General features: G+C 53.3%; 1 protein-coding gene across 6 annotated transcripts; it reads right to left on the bottom strand.

Moving 5' to 3' along the window:
* Nucleotides 1-428: 428 nt before the first annotated feature.
* On the bottom strand, nt 429-18364 carry IFFO1 (intermediate filament family orphan 1). 6 transcript variants are annotated; one of them, XR_004747169.1, is made up of 11 exons: nt 17583-18362; nt 13166-13226; nt 12992-13087; nt 12534-12674; nt 12067-12075; nt 11444-11628; nt 10451-10571; nt 9728-9823; nt 9465-9595; nt 7589-9163; nt 429-5993 (listed from the first exon to the last, which is right to left on the bottom strand). XR_004747169.1 is itself a non-coding variant. In XM_035314165.1 (10 exons), exons 1-10 carry the CDS (start codon nt 18314-18316, stop codon nt 9061-9063), a joined length of 1677 nt encoding a protein of 558 aa, XP_035170056.1. In that variant the 5' UTR covers nt 18317-18362; the 3' UTR covers nt 429-9060. The 6 variants fall into 6 exon arrangements, 5 of the variants coding, with proteins under 5 accessions (XP_035170056.1, XP_035170069.1, XP_035170064.1 ...); XM_035314165.1 differs by having other exon boundaries at nt 429-9163; XM_035314178.1 differs by having other exon boundaries at nt 429-9163; nt 10463-10571.
* Between the last annotated feature and the right edge of the window lie 539 nt (nt 18365-18903).

Raw genomic sequence — 18903 nt, 5'->3', positions numbered from 1 at the left:
AGGTGCGGTATGGTAATTAGCAGTGCTGTTAGAGGAAAATGCCCTTTTATGGCAATTTTAAATGTTAAAATAATTTAATACATCACTGGCATTTGCACACACCATCGCACACGCATTACTCCCCAAGAAATGGCTGGAGTAGTCCTCAGACCACCTTCTGAAGATGTCAGCGTGAAAATTCAGCCTTAAGCAAAATGTTGTGTAGTGAAAATCATCTTGAGCAGCTGTGGAAACTAATTCATGCTATGCAAATAGCACAACAAAATGTAACAAAATGGCAACTGCATTAAGCACAGTAAAAAGAAAGGCTTTGGCCACTCAAACTTTGTCCACTTCTCAAGTAAACTAGTGGCTGATCAAATCAATAAAAAAGATCTGTGCAAGGAAGATACAGGGCTCGGATAGAAAAGACCATGAGGCAACGCACGTATAGGACATTAGTACGAGACAAACGTCTTAAATGACAACGTTCCAAACTCTTCTTTGTAACAGATGCCATTCACAAAACACAGGTTCACAGCTTAGTCGTGGTACGCAAACAGTGCTGTGTGCACAGTCACTCACAAAAAGCAGGCGTTTCACCAAAAACAAGCTGCCTACATTTTGGCAATCTTATTTATATACACTGCGAAACCAAATAATTTGTTGCTTACTCTTGTGAGCTGAATATAATATCTTACTACGGCACAGCTAACTTACCTCCATGTATTATCTTACTATAGCAGTGGCATCTTATCTTCTCGAGGGAATTATTTTCAATTAAATGTACATCGCCTAGAAGAAACAATAGTAATGTGTTATACTTTACTGCATAAGATTCAAAGAGACAGCCTTCAAAGAGCAGTAGCTGTAGTCAAATGAAAATAGAAGAAAAGCCCATAAATAATAGCAAATTAAATTTAAAAGAGCCTAAAAAAGGCAGGTTCTAAGGAAAATTTGTGACAAATAAAAAAGGTAGTATTAAAATCTTTTTCAAATGCATCTCAGACACAGGAAAGCTGCCAAAGAGCAAAAAGATGGAACGGGAGCATTTAGGGAAGGCCACGGCAGAAAAATAAAAGCGATGTTGTTGCTGTCAGTAGGGGTATTCCCAGGTAACAGATTTTTCCCTCAGCAGAGGTGAGACAAAGACACCATTGCCAGCTGAAGTGTCAGGACTTCAGAGTATATCTCCACGATGCAGAGCAGCAACCTGTCAGTAGCAAGTGCAAATCTCAGATGGTTTGGGGCATGAAACAGCTGAACAGTTAACTAAGCTGCAATTCATTATGCACATCAGACCCAACACCAGAGGATTAGAAATTTACAGATGTTATGGCAGATTTTTAGAAAGGCTCACCAGAGTCCAGAAAGTAGAGAGAAATACCAGTTTTACCTCTGTATAAGACAATTCAGCTGAAGCCCAGCATGAAGAAAGGAGTTAGTCAGCACCTGGTTGACAGTGAAGCAGTGGGTTAGGCTCCGTGTGGCTTTCATTGCAATAAATTATGCCTCTGAGGTCTGTTTGCACCCTTGGATGCATTTGTCACTGTGATTGCTACTAAGAGCAACTCGTGTTGAAGAGCAAGTGAATTAAGACAAGACAAGAGTGGCCAAGCCTTTTAAAGGTAGTTTGTAATCTCCAGTTTTTTGGTTACCCTAAAGGCACACTCAGGTTTCACTGAATGCATAATGTCTCCAGTCTCCCCATCTCCTTAGTCCTTGTATGCCTTTCTCAGCCTGGTTAAACAGCATCATCCTTAGAGCATCCTCATGGGCAAAAACTCTCATTCACCTTTTTTTGAAGAGCTAAAGAGACTAAACCTTTCACTGTCAAAGCATTTTTCTCCAGCCTGGAATCAGTTGGGACTCTTTGATCTAACTACTACAAAATGTGTTGGAAACCAGGACAAAACACAGCAATGCCAAACAGGAATAAGAGATGTTTCAAGACAACTGGCTGAGAACTCACATGAGGCTGCTCCTTCCTCAGTCTTTCCAGAGCTCGTGTTGTTCCAGATATAGTCAAACACTATTATTCCTTGCTCTTGGATTTATCCATGCGTAGCTTATTGGCTATATATGTATGGTAACAGAGCCTGTTTTTAGCCCTGTTTAAAAACTTAAATTATGAAATTATATTTCAGTGCCTCTCAGCGTTTTGTTTGAGGCATTTAACCCCTTTTGAGACTAAAATGGTAGCAGATTTGTCTATCCACTTCTTCCTCCATGTCTGTGCAGACTTCTTCCATTGCTTCCTGATTTTTGCCTTCCTCCCCACTGGTTTCTCATTGGTTTCCGTACATAGGCTGTCAGGCTCATCACTTAGGTAATTTGTTCACCCATCTGCCCAGTCATTTTTAAATGGGTCCTCCCCGGTTCATTTAAGAATTGACATCAACAAACCATGAATTTCAGCAGCCAGCACTTTTTCATCACCAACGAGATTAGAGAGCTCTCTAAAATGATGTGTGCAGAAAAGCAGCTGCAACATTATGCTTTTTTTCCAGGGTCCCTCACTCCATCTCTCTCAAGCAGCCTCAGGCATTGTGTAGTGGTTTGTGCACACCACAGCACCCCATGCATCTCTCCGCATCGGAGCTCTCTTGGTCACCTGTACCTGGAAAAGTGAAAGTGTTCCTGTCAAGAATTATTACTAATGGCTTGGGAAGTGCTTCATTCCCCTGTGACCACATTCTGCTTTTCACAAGTATGGAACAGACATATCTGATGAGTACTTTTTTTTTTTTTTTTTCCCAATCGTTTAGGACTTTTTTTTTTAAATCCCAGTCAAGAAAAAGGCTTACATTACTGCAAGGACTGATTTTCCTTTAAAAATAACTAGAACAACATATGAGAATCCTTATATATCCACCTATAAGTATTTATTCTTGAGGTCATCAGCCACTCATATAACTTTTTTTATACATCTCAATTATTTTGTCATCCCTGTATTCGTCTTCCTCCACACACAGTCACTGCAGTTGTTACAATGTTTACTTTATTTTTATTAATTGAGGTCAGTTTTTTTTAATTACTTTTATTCATTATTTTCAAGTACTACTGTCACATGGCCACTTACTCATGGAATTGTTTTACTGAAAGCTATCTTCTCATGCATACTAAATCACAGCTATTTGGATAACTGAAAAAAAAAAAAACCACCTCTCATCTTTCCAAGGATCTTCCACTTAAATCACACTTTCCTGATACTTCTCCTAAATAATTCCGCTATAAGAAAAGGCTATGTAATACCGTACACTTCTCTGTTATGATATTTTTGTCCTGGGTGATATCTTTATTTGTTTCTCAGTCAATTCCTTGTCTTTAGGCAACCACCAATTCTAACTCAATCTTCATCTGTCATAAGGACATGTAAAATCATCGCCTTACTTGGGCATGCCATTATTTGTAACTTGCTGAGAAGCTCCCTGTGGCATAGCATAGTTAGTATTCCCATCCAAAGTCTCCCATGACAACATCATTTTCCTTTTCACATGAAGCAGAGAGGTACTTAGGAAATAAATCGCTGTGTTTTGCTTGGTGACTGAGGATTACACAAAAGACCTTCCAATGCCTTAATGAACGTGTGTGTCAGATCATACTGTTTTGCTGTTGGCTCTAGAGGGAATGTGGTTTTTAGCACAGCTTGCAACTGCAATTCATGATTGCCCCTCCCTATTCCACCTTTACCAGTGGGTCTTCCTGGTGAGCTGGGAGTTCTATGATATGATGTTGAACTTCAAAAATGTCAGTTAATCACATTTCTTCCTGTCCTGAGAACTTTTAGTTCCTCTTGCACAGGCTTCTGCGGAAGCTTAACTTGTTGCCTCTTCCCATGTGTTGTAATATTGATTCAACTTGATCGTGACATCTTCTAGTGGCTGCTTGAACCCCTTTTCCATAGCATCACCTCAGTATCTTCCTGGCTATTGTAGCTGCTTTCCAAACTGAAAAATCTACACCCCTTCTGTCAGGGGGCCTATAGCATCATCTCCTTGCTCACGTCCCAAGCAAAAATGACCTAATCATTTGACAACTTCACATCTGAAACAGTTCTCATAGTCTCATACTTCTTTTTCAAGATTTTCAACTTCCCTTAAGCTGCCTGTAGCCTATCCAGTCCTCCTTGCTACCTTACCAATTCTTCCCAACAATAATCACCACCAGTAGGGGCTTGTCAGATGATTTCATGAGCCTGCCCATGCATCATGAGATGCATCTCCAAGGAGAGAGCACTCCACTATGTTCTGAGTTAATTCTGACCTCTCTTCATGTAGAAGTGGAGTTCTTCGTGTAGAAAGCCTCAGCACGAGTCTGCACCACCCTTGGATGCTCTGAGGATCACTCGACTGCAGCTTGGAATCGACAGAGCTGCTGACACAGCCAAAGCCCTGGTGGGGGCTTATCATCTGGCCTAGCTCCACCTTGGCTGACGCACAGCAGGACTTCAGACAAGGCCTGCCATCTATTCTCAGCTCTTCTGCAGAGCTGGCAGGCAGATCTCTCCTTAGAAGATCACCACCGCCATCTAAACATAGAAAGAGTTTTGCAGCAGAGGTATGAGGCTCAGGAAAGCCAATCTCCTAGCTTGAATATAGAAGCAAGAGCAAGTTTTTATGCAGCTTTGATCACTCCTGCCCTCCTAGCTTAGCACAAGAACAAGATAAATACTAAACAGGTTATCAGGGAATCAAAAGGTGCTCCTGTGAAGGCTGTCAGCACCACATTTAGGTCCATTGAAGGGATCCTAAAACAGGGAAAAGCTAACTCACACAAAGCTGACTCGTGGGGCAGGGACAGAGCCTCCAGCAGAAGGCTGCTGGGTGGAAAGCACCACCAGACAGCTGAACAGACAGACAAGAGGCTTTTTCAGTTCTGAGGTATGATCTAAAATAGATGGGACCCAGGAATGAGCAAAGGGAGGGAGAGGGCTCAGACTTGCTTAAGAAAAGGAAAAATTACCTGGGCTGTGTAGTGGTTGGGTGACGGAACCCTTCCTAGAGCCTGTAAGAACATCCCACATCCCCGTGATGAGGTGCAAGTAGGGTGATGTGGGAAAATATGGAAGGCTTCATGAAGAAACTCAGTCAGCCTATCTTGGCAGACAGTGTCTTTGGTATTAAAATTCTCCTTTCATGTGAAAGAAGGAAGAGGAAGGAGAGGCCATTCTGCCTGCCACTGGATCATAAACACATTCAGCAGGGAGACAGGGCTTAGTCCTATGTTACAGCAAAATGCCTGGCATTGTCTGTTGAAGCACCTTGCCAAGAGGCTGATCTCAGCACAGCAAGCACGGAGGACAGCAGCCAAGGTAGAGAACTGCTTCCCTCCCTCCAGCTCAAAGGCTGGCAGTCTCCCCTGGTGCCTTATGGAGGCAGGATGCTGGCAAGTGGATATGTCCCAGCTCTTGCATTGGGGGATGGTTTTCATGCCACTCCCACTGCTGTTAAACACTTGCACCTGTCCTCACCAGTACACAATAGTCCAAATGTTGGAGAGGGAGAAGCCATAGCAAACACTAGCACGTTCCCAGGCTGCCACAGTGAGTCTGCACCAACACAGTGTAGGGAAGCTGAACCAGCCTGCCTCAATACTCAGTGTGAGGTCTTCAACACCAATCCAGAGACATGATCATAAAACCATGGTCTTTGACAGATGGTCATGTAGATGACCAGACAGCAGTCACATCTGAAGGGTCCTGAGGCGGATGCTGTCAGAAGGACTGGCCCAGATGCATCCTTCCATGGGACCCCATTCCGCAAGACACATCCATGCTTGGACTGTACTTGGGCGATAAACATTCACGTTAATAAGTGGATGCTGAGATAGGACTTTGTCCTCTGCATGCCAAGGTCCACTCTGATGCATTAGGCTCAGCTGCAACATGTTCACAGGTGAGCTGGGTCAGCTGGAGAGTGTAACTGACCTGCTGCCTCCAACATTCATTTCATCAACTCATCTGCTGGGTCCAGGATAGGAAAAGGCCCCCTCCATCCACCGACAAGATGCCCCTGCAACCAAGATTTTGAGAAAGCTTAGGCCAAGCAAAGATTTTGAATGGGTTGTGGTCTGAGGATAAATGAGACTCATGATTATTCCCTATGAGATGACTACAGGTGTCCACAAAGACTAAGCAGCCAAGACCTGGGTCTCCCCTAGACAATTTCTTCTGATACTGCTTCAAGAGCCAGCGCTGCAGTGAGGTGTCCTGGAAGAGGGGTGAGGTTGGGGCATCAAGAAGCAACACAGTGCTGAACAGTTCCTAGATACCACAGTTACAGAGAAAGCATGCTAGATACTCCCCAAAAGAACAGAGGAGTCTACAGAGTAGAGTTATATAAATGGAAGATCCACATCTCCAGCATCAAAGATGTGGAGTCACTACTGAAGGATAGGCAGATGCAGGGGAGATTGTCGAGCCACCACTGGAGGCTTTGGGCTGTTCTTCCCCTGCTGAGAAGTCACAGAGGGAAACGATCAGCATTGCATGTCCTGCCAGTGAGATCTCATGAGCTTTCATACTGGTGGGGATCAGAACCCGTGACCGGCAATGCAATTCACCGAAGGACATCATCTTGCAGAAACGTGATAGAGACATCTCAGTTTCACTGCAAATGAGATTCTGACAAGTAGCATGGGACGGGGATGCCCATGCGTCCTGGTGCACGGGTGTCTGACAGCACCAGGTGCTCATCTGGGCAATGACTTCTAGAGGCAGAGATGTTGGTCCTTCTACTCTTCATGTCTGAAGTCTCTCAGCACACATACTTTACAGTCGTGGATTTCTTAAGCAGCACAGACAGATCAGAGGCCAAGATATGCATGCCATGGATTACACACGGGGAGAGACAGACTTTGCCAGCTAGTCATAGAGATCTCCGCATCAGAGAAAGGGCAGAAAATGCTGCAAGGAAATATATGGGAAAGGGAATTTGCGTGAACCACAAGAGCCTTCAGGCAGGATAGAAAGCAATCTTTGACCATGTGAGGCATCAAAAGAAAAACCATGGATTAAAGTATCTGGTCTGTTTTCAGTTCTTTTAGGAAGAAAAAATATAAGGGAAGAGGGAAAGAAATGGAAACAACCAGGGAAGGTGGTGTGGAGGTAAGGCCACGAGGGTGAATGCCCAGTCTCTCCTGAGACCTCCTGTCTGTGCAACTGCATATTGCAAGGGCAGGAGGAGAGCACCCCTGTGCTGGTATTAAGCACACTGCTGCATGCATCAAACATTCTCCCATCTTCTCGGTGAGAGGCGAGCGTGGCACTGATCCCAGCAGCAGCAGCAGACCATCAGCTAACGAACCGCAGAGTCCCCATGCCAGCAGCAGTGCCCTGGCCCAGAGGTTTCCTTGCAGCTAGCACAGCCTCACCCTCCCACCCCCAGGAACCAGACCTAACCAGACAGCTTCACGTACACCAAAACCCCAACACGTGCTGTAACACGTCTCGCAGTCACGCGTGGACCTCACCCTGCTTAAACACCGACCCTCTGCATCGTGACGTGCAAATGCTCAGTGCTCATGTGCACGACAGCGTTAGTTACGCAAGCCAAACCTGGGAAGGTAAATTATTGCATTCCCCCAACCCGTACTTTATCTACCTTACCTAATCTTACGGGTGATCCAAAAAAACTCTACTGTGATCTACTTTATCTTCCCTTCGGGACCTTTTGCAAGAGGTGTTTTTCTCTGGAGCTTCACCTGCTTTTGCTGTGCAGCCTGGGTCCACTGATCTGCAGACGACCCTGCAAAACACTGCCTCTCAGCAGGATACTTTCCACCCCAAAACATCCCGTCACTGGAGGAGGAAGTGTAAGGTCCACACGGGAAAATGCTACAGGAGATGGTGAGACAGGGGCACCCTAGGTTGGATGCAGAACTGAGGACAGGTAAGGAGATGCTCTGGGACACCCTGGTAAAAAGCTGTTGCAGCAGAGATGACCAAGCTCTTAGGCAGGGAGGTCTGCAAGGCACAAGCCATGTTCAGCTTTGTTTCCTCCACAGGAACAGAAACCTCTCCTGTCCCTCAGTACTGCTCAGTCATTCCCCTCAGCAACTAACCTCAGCCTGCTGTCAGCTTTGTGTGTTGTTTTTTTTTTGGTTGGTTGGTTTTTAAATGGGAATTGGGAGAAAGCTGGAGTGAGGATGCTGGCCTGTGGTGAAGGGGTGCAGACACATCAGAGGAAGGTGCCATCGGCATCAGTGCAGATAAAACAACTCAGTTTGGTTTTATTTTAAGCCTGGAGCCTGGCCCACGCAGTACCAGCGTTATATGTGGCCCTTTGAGGACCTGTAGCTGCCCAAAGAGGGATCTCACCGCCAGCACCTTCCTGCCCGAGGGATGGGAGCATCCCAGGGAGGGGGACCGGGCAGAGGAGGCCCCGCTTCGAGCAATGCAGTCCTGTGCCTGCTGCAGCCCAGTGAGAGCCCACACCCGGAGAAGCTGTAGAAAAGGCAACCGTCCCGTTTAATGATCCCTCGTCTCTGTAACAAACGCGCCGCCGACGCGCAGCAAAGCAAAGTGCACGGTGAGCGGGACTCGGTGTCCCTGCCCCACGGGAGGGGACAGCGGCGGTGCCCGGCACAGCGCCAGGCCTACCCCAGTGCCCAGGGAGCAGCAAGGATGGGGACAGCCCAGCGCTCGGTCCAGTTGGCACCAGTGTCAGGTCCAGTTTGCAGGGAGCTACAGCTCAGGTTCGGCTCCTGTGCGGCACGAGGAGGGCAGGGGGCAGGCCAGGTGCACCAGGACAGAGCCTGGAGAAGGTGGGTTTGGAGGGCCTGGGGACAGGTCCCGGAGAGCGCTGCTGTGGCAAGTTTGGGGCCACCCTGCCCGAACCACAGGTATACCCAAGCAGGGAGAAGGAACAAAGGGCTGGAGGGCGAGCGGCCCAGACAGGGTCTACCTAGCTATTGCCATTCGCAAGACACCTGGCGGCAGGTGGATCTGCCCCAAGGTGGGGGTGGGCCTGGGTGGCAGGCGTTTACCAGCAGCTCCGTGTCCCTGACAGTCTCTCCCAGGCGTGGCTCAGACACCCCTTTGCCAGGAGCGGAGGGCCAAGGGAGCGTGGCCTCCCCTCATTATCTGATGGAAGCGTCGCTGGGGGGATCCCGGTCGGACTCCTCGCCCTCCTCGTTGGGTGCCGACTCGCTGGTGGAGGCTGGGGTGAAGGCAGGAGACTTTCTGTGGAGAAGGATAAAGGGCACGGCGATGTCAGGGGGAACCCTTGGGTGCTGGCAGGGTGTCCAGCCCGGCTCCAAATGCCCCGCATCCCTGCACAATGGGCCTCTTTAAAGAGTGGCCTCGCCTGTCAGAACTGACTCCAGTGTGCAATTCACCCTCTGCAGACACGGCACCATGGCCTGCGTGGAGGCTGCTCACTGGGCATCCAACAGCCCCAGCTCTGGGACCTGCCCTCTCCCCACACCACGTCAGGACTGGCACTACTGACTACTACTACAGGTATCTCGGCCCTCCCGCTTACCTGTCCCCAGACTGGGTGATGAGCCGCCGGCAAGTCTCCATCTGCACGTCCAGTCCTCGCTTCATGCTGCACATCTCCATGTATTCGTGCAGGTGCCGGTTCATGTCGTTCTTGGCCGTGGCCAGCTCCAGCTGCCAAAGGGAGACCGTGCAGAGATAAGCCCAGGGCACACCGTGCTGCAGAGCTGGGGGCATGGATGGATCCTCCAGGGAGAAACCCACTCCCCCATTTCCCACCCTTCTGTCACTCCCTCCTCCTCACACCTCTATTTGGTCGATGGTTTCTTGGTATTCCTTCTCGCGGCTCTTGAACAACGACTCTGTGTCCTTGATCACCTTCTCCAGGCTGTCATCCTGTTGCTGGGGAGAGCAGAAAGCATGCTTAGAGGCAGGCAAATGTCCAGTGTGATGAACCAGGGAAAAGAGAGAGAAATCAGAAAGAGAACTGGCAGCAGTGGATAAAAGAAAATTTATGAGCAATATAGCCAGGGTGACAGACAGGGCATGAGTCAGTCTTGTCAACACGTGGCAGAGAGACCTGAGATATGCCACACTGGACAGCAAACACATCAGCCTAGAAAAAGCCCAGCAAAGCCCAGAAACTTTGGAGAACGCAGACGATGCCTTGATGCCCTGCACACAGAGTGTTCAAGCACTACATGTCCCCAGTGGACCACTGAGGTTCAAAGGTACAGGACAGCAGGGGCTTTGGCCAGACTTTGGGGCCTCAGTTTGAGCAGAGTTGCTGCCCTACATGTGATGTGGGCAGAGAGAGAGAGACCAGAGAGAGGGCCACAAGAGCTCAGCACAGCTTGAAGATCCAGCTGGGTCTGGAGAAAGCATCTGCATGGGCCTCTGAGGGACAAAAGGGCTGCGAAGCCTGGTCACGGAACGAGCACTTCCCCAGGCTCCAGCAGGACTGAGCACCCCAGAGAGCAAGCACGAGCCCAGGACTAAACCCAAGAGGGAGGCTGGCACCACCGTTACCTCCCCCTGCACCTCTGCAGCAGCAATGGCGTATCCGGAGAAGTCCTCCCAGAGGAGCAGCGTCTCTTCTGTCTCCTCCCACGTGAGGCTGTCACAGTCATCTTCAAAGTCGTATTCCCTCCTGGGGGTGAGGGGACGGCATGTCAGCACCAAGCAGAAAAACCCTTGTGGGGAGGATGGGCAGAGCAGGGGGTTGTTCCAGCGCTGAAACCCTTGCCCCGCTCGTGGGCAGGGCTGCAGCTCTTGGATGTCTGCGTGTGGGTGAGCTCAGGCATGCCCAAAACCAACAGCTGACAGGGAAAGAGCCAGCTTTGTGGTCAGGAGCCCCAAACCGAGGCAGTGACTCACAAAATCCAGGAGCTGTGGTGAGAGGAGGGGCACGGACAGAGGGAGGATGGCTCAGCACTGCTGCTCAGCAGGCACGTGCCACCCAGGAGGGCATTGCCATGGAGGCGAAGGCACAGGGGAACTGAAGCAAGCCCTAACGGGAAAATTAAACATCCTCATCATCCTCAGGAGGCTGTGGGGATGGGAGCAGCAAGCACTGGGAGCAGCATCCTCCCCACAGCCAAGGAGGGCTCAGGCACTGGTCAGTCCCACCTTGGTGCAGCCACAGGGCACGGGGCACAAACACCAGCCCTGATGGAGCTCCCACCTCATCCTCACCCAGGAACGGGAGCTGCAGACTGCTCCCATCCCTTACCTCCCCAGCCACCTGCCTGCACAGCCACGGTGCCCACAGAGGAACCTGGTGCCCAGCGGGGTGGAGAAGAGCCAAGAGGACACGTGCCACCACAGAGCCTCCCCTTAGGAGCGTGGCCCCAGCAGCAGCCCGAAGCCACAGCCCGCAGCCAGGTTGGCCACGCACCCCTCGGGTGGCAGAGCAGGGGCTCAGCACCACGCCAGGAGCGGGGCAGCTTGCCCAAGCACCTTGCTGGAGGTGGGACAGCAGAGGTAAGGCTCTCTGCAAGAGTGAGGCCGGGCCGCACTCACAGCTGGTTCAGCATCCTCTGCATTTCCTCATTGATACTCATGGCTGTGGTCTCATCCTCCTCTTCCTCTTCAGGTTTCCTGGAGGCATCGCTCTCTGACAGCGACGTATCTTCATCGCTGACCTGCTTCCGCTCCCGCTTCCGCCCCACCGAGGCTGGGACCTTAACGGGAGACAAGTGCAGAGACTACAGAAACGAGGCCGGGTCCGAGGTCGGGAGTAGGTAGTTGAGAGGAGATGGAGGGAGAAGGAATGGCGGAGGGACAGAAAGACAGGGAATGAGAGAGAGAAAGAAAGGAAGAAAGGAAAGAAGGAGAGAGAGAGAGACGGGCTTATTATGATCAGGTTGAAGATGGTGCAATGAATAAAATATGGTTTTAGCATTTTTGAAAATTAAAACTAAGCAACCAAAGATGAATTCTATGAATTTGATGAGACAAACAATGAGGTTTTATTGCAGAAAAACTCAAAACACCCACCACCCCAGACCAGAAACAGAGAGAAACACAGCGACAGAAACGGGAAAAAAGAGACAGTCTAAAAAAAGTGAAATATGTCCATATTTACAGTCCAACCTTATAGAAAGCTTATAATTTGTACAATTTCTCAACTGAATGAAACTAACCAGTTGCTTCTGTAGGAAAAAAATAGAGAGAGACAGAAATGCAGCAACATCCAGAAAGAGAAAAGAGACAGAGACAGAGAAGAGTGACAGAGAAGATGACGGAGAGGGGAAGGGGAAGGAGAGAGATGGAGTTAGAGACAGACACTCAAGAAATTTGTCTCCCTCCTGCAGCTGCTCCCCTATCGCTGTGGTGTCTCAGGGCCCAACACAACAGATTGGCAAGAGGTTGAGGGGACTCTTGACACTTGAAGCAATGTTTGGAGCTCTCCGACTCCTCTCTGTGCACTTTTGTCTGATGCTCCCAAAGCACAGCATCCAAGAGAGACAGAGAGCAAGGGACCACGAGGAGAAAGGGGCAGGGTGACCAAGTGTCTCCCCTAGTGGGGTTGTGTTGCTGTCTCTTCTACCTCCTTTGGGAACTCTGCTCCCCAGAGCTGGCTGCTGAGCCTGGGACAGGAGCATCTCACCTGAAACATCTTGATCATGTCCTCGCAGTTCCGCTGCTGCGCCACGTCGCACAGCTTGGCAGTGATGTCGATGCGCCGGCAGATGTCCATGTCCACCTTCATGGCCTTCTCCTGGATCTTCGTGTCCAGCTCCGTGATGTTCTGAACCCGCAGTGATGGTCACAGCACCACAAGTGAGGGACGGAGGAGGAGGAGGGTTAGGTGAGGCCAACAGCAGCCAGAGCCCCCACGTTCCCTTAGCAAGATAATTCCCGTGCTGCAGGATGGTACCTGCATTCCCACTGTGCTCAGTGCACCCAGGACCACCTCTGTGCAGTGATGTGCCCCACCACGGGGCTCTGAGCTAGCACAGATGCCTTTCCACGCAGGCCTGCTGTTCTGAGGAAGCACACCACAGCCCGGACCCCACCACTCAAGCAGGACTCCCGCTGCCCCCTCAGAGACGGGTACGGACTCACATTGCTCATCAGTCCCTTGAAGACAACAAGCTCTGCCTTGAGCTGCTCCACCTTCATGGCCAGTTCTTCTTGGCATGCTTCAGCCTCTTGGGCTTCCTGCACCCAAGGCAGAAGGAGACGTGCACATCAGCAAGGGGCAGCTGGGGAGCAGGGGAAAGGGTCGGCGATGCTCACCTCCTGCAGCTCAGTGACTCGGTCCTGAAGCTGGACACGCACTGTGTACTCCTCTTCCCATCTAGGGAGAGAAACGTGCCGGTCAGATCCCACCTGCCTCGCATCGCAGGCTGCTGGAGAGAACGGAGTGGCAGCTGCTCACCCCAAAGCTATCCCGGAGGGGGTGAGGGTGGCAGCAGGGTGGGAGGGAGAACGTGCCCAGGAATGCATTGCCGTTTGTTTCCAGGCAGCCACAGCTGCCAAACGCCCGTCAGCCCTCCTGGCCACAAACCCAGCTCCACAACGGTCTTTGCTGACCTCACTCCGGGCTGGCCAGCAGCTCCCGTGGTGGGGGGAGCTGGGGACACCAACCGCAGGCTCTGCAGAGCAGCTGCAACACGTGGGAATGGGCTTTGAGCTTCTCCGGGTACAGCAGAGCTGCACCCACCTGCACCATATTTGTGGCTGCATTTGTGTGGCTGCCCTTCGGAAGCACAAAACTCGATCTAATATCGGACATTGGAAGGCTGTTCTGTGCTTCGATGTGAAGGTTAGAATAAAAAATATTTTGTCCTGCAAGGAAGAGTGACGGATCGGCCCGTTTTGTGCCAGGTTGCACCACATTAGCCCACGGATTGTTTGGGTTGGATGGTGGGTACTGCATCAGGCTTTGCACAAAGCTTTGCACAAGAGCGCACGGGGCTGAGCTGCAAGGTGCCCAGCCTTCCTGCCCAGACACACGTCACCCAGCAGCGGACTCCACCGTGCTTCGCAGCCATGAGATCATCGTCTTGGGCCGTGCTGCGGCGTTGGCCCGGTCCGCGTTTAGCTGGGAGGCCCCCAGGCTGCACTACTGTTCGCTAAATGGCAATCACAGAGAGCAGACGGGTTGGCACGCGCCCCGTGCCCACTGCTGCCCCGCGCGATGCAGCGTGCTGCAAGGCTGCTCCAAGTCCTACCCCTGGTTCTCCTGGGACAGCAGGACTTCTCTGGGAAAGCAACCAGAGCTGGGCCCTGCCTGGTGCTGGGAGCTCTGGTTTCTGTTTAATGCCTGCAAGCACTGATGACCCCAGCTTTTAAATGGCATGAGGACACGAAAAACCTCTTCTCCTGCTTACATGTACCAAGCATGGAAAACAAATCCTGAAGACCAGGAAACCAGAGAGCTCAAGAAAAGTCCTCACTCCTGTTATCTAAGGGTAAGAAGCCAATCTGATGATTTGCAAGTGTCCCGAGTTATGAATTCCCAAGCTCTTAAAGCTCGCAGTGCTTCTCCTTACTCAAACAAGGACAAAGTGTGCACTCCTAGCGCTGGTTTTATCCCACAGCTCCAGGAGGGGAGTCAAAGGGGTTTTGCATCCCTATGTGGGAAGAAGAAGACAAAGAGGGAGGGAAAGAGAAAGTCAAAAGGTATAATTTTCCTTATATGGGAACTGCTCAAACAAGGCCTCTGTCCCAGGGGAGAAAACGCATTCCACCATTTAAAAAAAAATTGTCAGCGTCTTCCTCCGCACGGAGCTCACTCGCTGTTTTGGTCTCCACCTCCCTCTGGGTCTCTGTACAGCCCGGACTTCCAAAACCTTGGAAGAATTCGTTTCACATGGATGCCATGGAAGATGAGTACAGATCAGATAACTGCTGATCTAATGGCAGAAAGCAAGAACGGTTCGCCCCGTAAGCGACGGATCTGCATGCCCATCCTTTTACGAACCCCTCTCTCTCGCGCTTGTCTCCTGCCTGGCTCCGTTTCCCTCTTCTGTTCTGCAATGCACCACTCCTAATAATAACCCGACTGCATCACTGCACCCGCAGCCCGGAGCAGCCAGGAGCCTCTGCCGGGTTGCTGCTGGTAGGACCAAGGCTTTGCCATACAGCCCCGGCTCGCAGCCTCCTCGCTCCACCATCACCAGGGCATGCCGGGGGAACACGCGTCCTTCCCGTGCCACCACGGCACAGCGACCTGCCTGAAGGGAAGGCGAGGTCCCGGCAGCAGGCAGAGCCAGCCACCTCCTTGCTGAGCTCGGGCCACCTCTCCCAAAGCTGGGGACAGGACAAGATGCTGTCCCTACAGCCCACATATCCCACTCCCTCAGCTGTGCGCCCTCAAAATTTCACGTGGAAAAATAAGCAACCCCCCGAACCTTTAAGAATTGTGTTTATTGCAGGTGCTAGGTGCCTTCCTCCCGGCTGCCAAATTTTATGGCAGGCTGGTGCTGCAGGATGCCCCTCAGACTGCTGGGTGCTGGAAGCTGCACGTTCCTCTCCTGCTATTTTTGAGCTACATTTGAGCTTAACGCTAACGGTGACCTCCCTGCAGCCTGGCACGCCTTGTCGGAGGGCAATCGCAGCATGCCGTACTGTGGCATTCCTCACAGCACACTTCCCGTGGGTGCTTGCAGCATCCAAAGACGACAACTATCTGGGGATAGAGTTGCAGTGGGCAGAACAGACCCGATGAGGTTCTCAGACCCCCAAGTGCTTGGCAGGTCTGTATGGTACTCACAAGCATCCTTCGCCCCCCTCCAGACCACCTAGCCTCTGATGCCCTCCCAGGCGTGGTTCCTGCAGCTCTTCTCCCTCCCTGTTTACCCTACGCCCCCTCCTAGATCCCAGGCTTTAATTTAAGGCCCTGCATATCCAAAGAGAAGCTCCTCCTGCTGCACTGCATGGAGGCAGTGCTGCCCCATAACCCACCGGCTCCTCCAGAAGGCACGAGAACCACCAGCACACCCTGCACTGACACAACCCCTTGCAAAATGCAAAGGGCTGCCTGGGGACAACACCGTCCACACCATCCCCACGGCAGCCTGCTCCTGCACAGGCAAGGGGGGCGTTGGGGCTGACCCTCAGCACAGGCAAGGGCATGGAAATGGGATCCTCCTCTCCCGTCCCCTGTTTGGGACCCAGTATAGGAAAGGGTCTGGGGGTGGGGTCTGCTTCCTCCCAGCTCCTGGTAACACCGTCCAAAAATAGACCCCACCACCAACATTGGCCCACGGCAGCTCGTCCCTGCTGCCTCAGTCACTGCCCCAGCAGGCTTTACCAAAACCTGCTTCCCCAGGCGGGACAACCACCAGCAGCTCTCCTTTCTTCCCAGGTTTCATCAGCACCAACAAAACAGAGTCAGGCGCTCGCAAACCCAGCAGCTTACACGCTCGCAAGCCCAGACGGAGCTTTGGCATGCCAGCTGTATCTAAACACCGTCTCCCATCCTCCTTCGGCGCTCTCTCCGCTTTCCCTTTCCAAAAAGGTGGCTCTGCTCCCAGCTCAGGTTGCCCTGATGCAGCACTAGCTCCAGGCTATCTGATCTAAAAACGCAAGGCCAGGAGAGCAGCTCACCCCCGGGGAAGGAACCTGACCCGTGCTTAATAAAAAGGCCTCAGGTGCACAGGGAAGCAGAGGCGATCGGTAGGAAAGATGGGGCGCCACCTTTCTTCCTGCAATCCTCTCTTGGTGCTGTTGGAGCACCAGCCATGCAACAGGCACGGCTGCTCAGCCGAAGCCTTATAAAGCCAGAAATGTAAGGTGTCATCTCAGATCCCGAGCCCTGATTTTGGCACCAGACCCCACAGCTCCAAGGCACTGGCCGGCAGTATGGTTCGCTTGGCTAACGTGCTGTGTTTTGCTCCTTTGGGTGCGTACTTAAGCACTAAGTGCTTCTACAGCATCATAAAGCGATTTATCCTCTTCAAAAGTCAGACACTGGGGCAGCAAGCAGCCAGTAACCATATCGCCCTGCCCCGTGCTCTCCCCCAGGCCCTGACCCAGCAACGCCAGCTCGCTGCCTGATCTCATCCTGCGTGCAGGTCCTGGAGCAGCCTCACAAACTGCCCTGAAAACGTCTGGTGGGAGACTGCTGGGGAAAGCCCTAGCCAGCCGATACCCCGGCTGCAAGAGCGAGGGAAGAAAGAAAAGGCCTGGGGGACCAGCCACCCAGCCTGCCCAAGGGCTTCTCAGCACATTCCCACGTATCCAGAGCCCTCCTTCTCCTCCTCCTCCTCCTCCTCACAGTCTCTTCCCACCCAAACCTGCTCTGCTCCTTCCCTGCTGCACCTTCACCTTCCTCACCTACTTTCCAGCCACTCCTCCTTCCTAAGTGTCTCCAGATCCCCTCCCCTTTCAAGCCCCAGCTCCCGGCGTCCCGCTATTCCTTCACCACCCAAGTCCCTGCTTGGACAAGCGTTTCTCCTCTGGGCGCTGGGCTGAAAAGCCAGAAAATGCATCCCGAGGGAGTTCAAAAACTGGGAGGCGAGCGAGGAGATCTGAACGTCGAGCGCTGCTTTTTGGGGTCCGCCACCCCTTTTGCCTTACCATGCTCATGTTTCCCAGAGCCCAGGCTCCAGAGAAGCCAGGCGAGGGCCGACGTCCCGCTGCCAGCCTCTCCCCCACCGCCCCGGCTGGGCGAAGCCCTGCGGCCCCCCGTCCGCCCCCTCCTCACCTGCGCTTGTACTCGTCGCGCTCCCTCTTCACCTTGGCCAGCACGTTGTAGAGGGCCCGGATCTCCGGCGTGATGGTGTCGATCTGCACGCCCACCCCGTCCGGGTGGATCCAGGAGACCCCCGGGCCCTGCACCAGGGTGGTCTCCGGTCCCGGGCCCAGCCTCCGGGCCTGCGAGAAGGACCAGATGGTGCCGGGCATGAAGCGGGAGGAGGCGGCCGACAAGGGCGGCGGCGCCTGGGCGGGGGCTCCGGGGTGGCAGCCGGGGGAGCCCAGCGGCCGTGCGGGGCCGCAGAGGGCGGCGGGCCGGGTGCCCCCCAGCCCCAGCCCCAGCCCCAGCGGCCGGATGGGGCCCACCAGGCCGGTCTGCACCGCCTGGTCGCGGCGAGGGGGGCCGCGGGCCCGTCCGCCCTCGTCCAGCGCCTGCTGCAGCTGCTTCTCCAGCTGCCGGTTGCGCCGCTCCAGCTCGTGGACCTTGGCGAGGAAGCAGCGGAACCGCAGGTTCAGCGTCTTCAGCACGCTGATGTTGGAGCCCAGGTCGTTGCGGAGGGCCATGGCGGCGGGCGGCGGGGGGAACGGGGCGGCGGCGGCGGCGGAGGGCGGCGGCGGGGGGCCCCGATCCGCCGCGAAGGGCTCGGCGGGGCGCGGGGAGGGCAGCGGCGGCGGCTCGGGGCCCGGCAGCCCCTGCTGCTCCTGCGGCAGCAGGAAGAGGTTGGGGCCGAACAGCGGGTTCATGGCTGCGGCGGGACGGGGCCGGGCACGGGGCCGGGGGGAGCGGGGGGAGCGGGGGCCGGCCCCGGTGGCGGGGGCGCGGCTTCCGCTGCGGATGGGATGCGGCGGCGGCGGCACCGGGGCCGGCCCCGAGCGGAGCGGGCGGTCCCGGGGCTGCCGGGGGAAGCAGCGCCCCGCTCCGCCCCGCTCCGCCCCGGCAGCATCCCCGCGGCATCCCCAGCTGAGGTCCCGCCGGGCTCCCATTGCCGTCGCCTCACCCCCCCCCCCCCAGCGCTCATTTCCCGGTGTTTTGCACCGCGTTTTGTTTTTGCAGGACCCTTTCGTGCTTTCCCCAGCGCTGCCCCCCGTAAAACGGCGTGATTCCCTCTCCGAAGCCCCGTTATCCTTGCTCGGTGGCAGCCCTGCTGCTGCTCCATCACTGGCTCACCCACAGCAAGCTGCCAGCCCGAGCGGACAGGAGGCCGTGAGGAGGCAGCCAGCCTCCTCTCATGACTGGCTTTCTCCTCATTGTTCACCAAGCGGCCTCAGATAAAAAGATCTGGCCCACCTGCCCACCCCTTGAGCCTTTCCTAGGCCCTCTTCTACGGCCT

The sequence above is a fragment of the Oxyura jamaicensis genome, chromosome 1, assembly GCF_011077185.1.
Source record: "Oxyura jamaicensis isolate SHBP4307 breed ruddy duck chromosome 1, BPBGC_Ojam_1.0, whole genome shotgun sequence".
Classification (NCBI taxonomy): domain Eukaryota; kingdom Metazoa; phylum Chordata; class Aves; order Anseriformes; family Anatidae; genus Oxyura; species Oxyura jamaicensis.
Note: the sequence above shows the minus strand (reverse complement) of the source record. Positions and strands in the feature narration are given on the sequence as shown.